The sequence below is a fragment of the Daktulosphaira vitifoliae genome, unplaced genomic scaffold (genome assembly GCF_025091365.1).
Source record: "Daktulosphaira vitifoliae isolate Bord-2020 unplaced genomic scaffold, ASM2509136v1 Scaffold_175, whole genome shotgun sequence".
Taxonomy (NCBI): Eukaryota; Metazoa; Arthropoda; class Insecta; order Hemiptera; family Phylloxeridae; genus Daktulosphaira; species Daktulosphaira vitifoliae.
The window spans coordinates 8,890-12,809 of record NW_026099743.1 but is presented as its reverse complement, the minus strand read 5'-3'; the positions used below and the strand labels follow the sequence as shown (position 1 = coordinate 12,809).

The following is a 3,920-nucleotide window of genomic DNA, read 5'->3' as shown; positions in this document are numbered from 1 at the left end:
AAAAAAATGGTTTGGTTGGGTTGGGTTGGGTTAGTTCAGCGGTGGCTGTCATACAGTAAGCACGTGCGTATGCGTCGCTCTGTAGTAATTTGTATTTTGTAGGCGTTCTAGTCATTGGTTTTTTGTATTTTCAATTGTGAAACGTGTAAAAAAGTGCGCGCTCGGACCGGTGTCGATTTCGAGTCGGTCCGACCAAAATTGAATTTGCTATCAACGATTTAGTGTCTCACATAGGCGGATCAATGTGTAAGTATTAACTTTACACGTGGTTTTTAGCTCAAGCGGCATCTCGCTCAAACGAGACGTCCAGGGCCGGGAACGGCAGCCATTGTGTGGCAGATATAGTTGTACCATTTCGAGGTAAGACCTGGTGGTACAACTTCGCGGCGTTCGCAATAACGTCCGCGGTGAATTTAGGTAAAATCTGGACTTAGAATATTATTCTCGCCATTTCCCCACCCCCCGGAAACTTTGTAAGTGCCTAGCGTTTTCAATAACCATCGGATCAGCGCCGGACCAACGGCAATCACTTGGCGGGGTGAGTACAAGTTACCACCAGAAAGTGGTTTTTTGACCCCCCCTCCACTTCACTTTTTTGAAATCGCTCTATCTCGGTGGGTTTTTACGTTACGAAGCTGTTTCTTTCGGAAATAATTTTGGTTTCAAATTCCCTAAGTGGTACACCATCACTCTAGGGGTCTAAAATCCCTTCCAAGGGATTTCCCCCATTTTTGGGCCGATCGGTACCAAAATTTATATGTGAGCTCTGCAGGGTAGCACGACTTCCTTCTGCAAAACTGGGGGCTCTAGCGTATTGCTGAAACATAATAATGGATAGTCGACCTATACAGGTTGCTCCGGGATCGGGGATGCCTTCGGATTCTCCGATGACCGGATGCAGTCTGATGGTGGGTCAACAAGGACTAGAAGGGACTGATGGTGGGGAATCTATGACTCTTATTCAGCGGTTGAAGGAATCAGCATCTAGCAGGGACAGAATAAAATCTGCGGATAGCCTAGACAGCGAGTCGTTGGAATATACAACGAAGATGCTGGAAGAACTGGAAAAGACCAACAAGGAGGAACTGGCGAGACTGGGTAGAAGGATCGATCAGCTTGCGACTTTTTTAAAAACGCCGGCGGGCAGAAATGTACACACAACAGTTAAAACACTGATTGGCGACTCGGACAGAATTTTTAAAAAACTGAAAGAGACGAGGGACCTCGCGGAGAGGACCAGGGGAACTTGGCAGCGGAAAATAACCGAAGGCTTAGATAAGACCATAATTCAGGGAGGCAATGGGATGGCAAGTGGAGTAGAAAATAAACTTGACTGCATACTGGAGGCGATTGGTGAAGTCCAACAGGCAATATCTGGACGCCAGCTACCCGTGAGTTTGAACGAACCAGTGGTTCACGGTAAGGCGGGCAAGAGTCAAGAGGAGGTCAACGCTTGGGTGGAAGTCGTCAACAAAAGGTCATCCAAGAAGCTGAACAAAATAAGTGACATCAAGAAGAAGAAAAAACCACCTGCTGTAATAATAAGGACAGATACGGTTCCTTATGCGGAGGTGTTGAAGAAGATTAGGACAGAGACCTCCATGAAAGAACACGCGACCACAATCACTGCGGTGCGCAAAACTGAGGCTGGGCATTTACTTTTGGAGGTGGACAGAAGCTGTGGGACAGTTGACATGATTAGTGCGGCTGTGCAGCGGGCAGTGGGAATCGGTGTACCGGTGTCCACACTGCAGCAGCGCACGAGGATAGGAGTGTTTGGTTTAGATGAATTGGTGGAGCAAGAAGAGGTAGTGGAAGCGGTGACTAACATAGTGGGAACCACAACTATCAAGGTAACATTACGGACCATGCCTAGGGGACAGAAAATGGCAATCTTGACGTTGGACTCTGAACTTGCGGAAAAAGTGTTGGAACGCGGGCGACTTTGTGTGGGATTCGTGTCGTGCAGAGTGCGCATATGGACAGACATCAAAAGATGTTTTAGATGTTTGGCCAACGGGCATGACACTAGGGAGTGTAAGGGCATGGACCGGGCTAACTGCTGCAGGGGCTGCGGCAAGGAAGGTCACTTGGTAGCCGACTGTAACGCAACGATGGAGGAGAGGGAACGGTTTAAGAATACCCTCATCAAGGAGTCTGCCTTGTGGCAGGGTAATGAGAATGAAGCGGGGTACGGTGGCCGGAAGGTGGGTGGCTCGAATCAATGAATTCGAACACCATTCATTGTTTGCAGGGGAACTTCAACCACTGCAGAGGGGCGATGGATCTTCTAAGACAGCAGATTCATGACGAAAATATTGATGTGGTTATCGCCTCGGATCACCACGGTCTGATCGATGGAGTCGGGGGCTGGATGGTAGCAGGGAAATCAGCCTTAGGCGTCTTTGGAGACCGCATCTCAGTCTCTGGAATAGAACGCGACACATCGTTTGTTGCGGCCAAGATAAACTCTATCGTTGTTTACAGCTGTTATATTTCGCCTAACACGAACATGCAGCAGTACGAGGATTCCCTGCACAGACTTGAGGGCAGCATCCGGCGCCGCGGCTTCGGTAATGACATTATTGTGGCGGGAGACTTTAATGCCAGATCCGCAGCGTGGGGAGACTGGCTGACCAATTCAAGAGGGGAGGCGCTATATGATTTATTCTCTAGTGTCAATCTCACGGTACTTAACAAAGGGTCGGTACCAACTTTCGTTGGCATCGGTAGAGGGTCCGTGGTTGACGTTACGGCGGCTTCTTCCAGCATGCTTAGAAAACTTAGCGACTGGAGGGTTCGCGTCGACATTGATAATTGGTCGGACCATAATTATGTCTCCTTTGTCGTACAGGATGGGAAGCGGAATGAGGCGAACCACTTTCCAAATGTAGTTGGATGGGACTCAGCTGGGTTGGACATCGAGATTTTTAGGACTGGGTATCTCTGGTCTGGACATGGACTTCGTGATCAGGACACTTCCTTGGAGTTCATGCTGGATGTATTCGAGAGTAAGGTACACGCCGCTTGCAACCTTGCGCTGCCTAAAAGGAAGCTTCCTCCTCACGGGAAACCTCCGGCATACTGGTGGAGTGGTGTTATCGCTGAACTGAGGAGAGTATGCATCCACTCCAGGAGGGCAGCTACTAGGGCAGGCTCTGACTTTCTGCGGGGGAAAGCATCTATGGAGGAGCTTGACCGCCTAAAGGAAGACCTCAAGCAAGCACGGAAAAAATTAAAGTTGGCGATACGCGATAGCAAGAGGAAGTGTTGGCAAGAACTTATCAAAATGATCGACAAGGACCCATGGGGTAGGCCTTATAGGCTGGTGATGGGGAAACTGAAAGGTGGATTGGAGACACAGAGAATGGATTGTGCCCTAATTAAAGAAACGGCAAGAGAGCTTTTTCCAGATCACTCCGCTATGTTACCTGTTCCGCTGGCTGTTCCATCTCAATTCGAGGTGCGACCTTTTTCGGCCGAAGAAGTCGATGAGGTAATGCAGTTCGTAAAGGGGAAGAAGAAGGCGCCGGGTCCTGACGGTATTACTAATGCGATACTAGCGGCGGTTCATACTGTAGACCAGCATATACTTCATCGGTTTTTTAATAGATGTCTGGTGGAGGGAGTATTCCCTGTTCGTTGGAAACAGGCCCGTCTGGTTTTGTTAAGGAAGGGTAACAAGCCAGCCCTAGTTCCTTCATCCTATAGACCATTGTGCCTACTCAATGACCTGGCAAGAATNAGCACTTAATTTACTTATTAATATAGAATGATTAACACTATCAAATGGAAAGACTACTCGTGTGGAGAATCGAGAAGTGTCTCGTGCTGAACGGAGATTTATCTCCGCGACAGTACGGGTTCAGGAGGGGCAGGTCAACGATTGACGCGATACGGGTAGTATGTGATACTGCCTT

The 3,920-nt window shown here is 48.7% G+C and overlaps 1 protein-coding gene across 1 annotated transcript; it reads left to right on the top strand.

The window, feature by feature from the left end:
• Positions 1–2,281: 2,281 nt before the first annotated feature.
• Positions 2,282–3,496, top strand: LOC126909193 (uncharacterized; the record flags this gene model as incomplete). The annotated part of the gene is made up of 1 exon (XM_050691612.1): positions 2,282–3,496. A coding segment is annotated over exon 1 (1,215 nt), but the record flags the coding sequence as incomplete, so codon positions are not given.
• Positions 3,497–3,920: the final 424 nt, after the last annotated feature.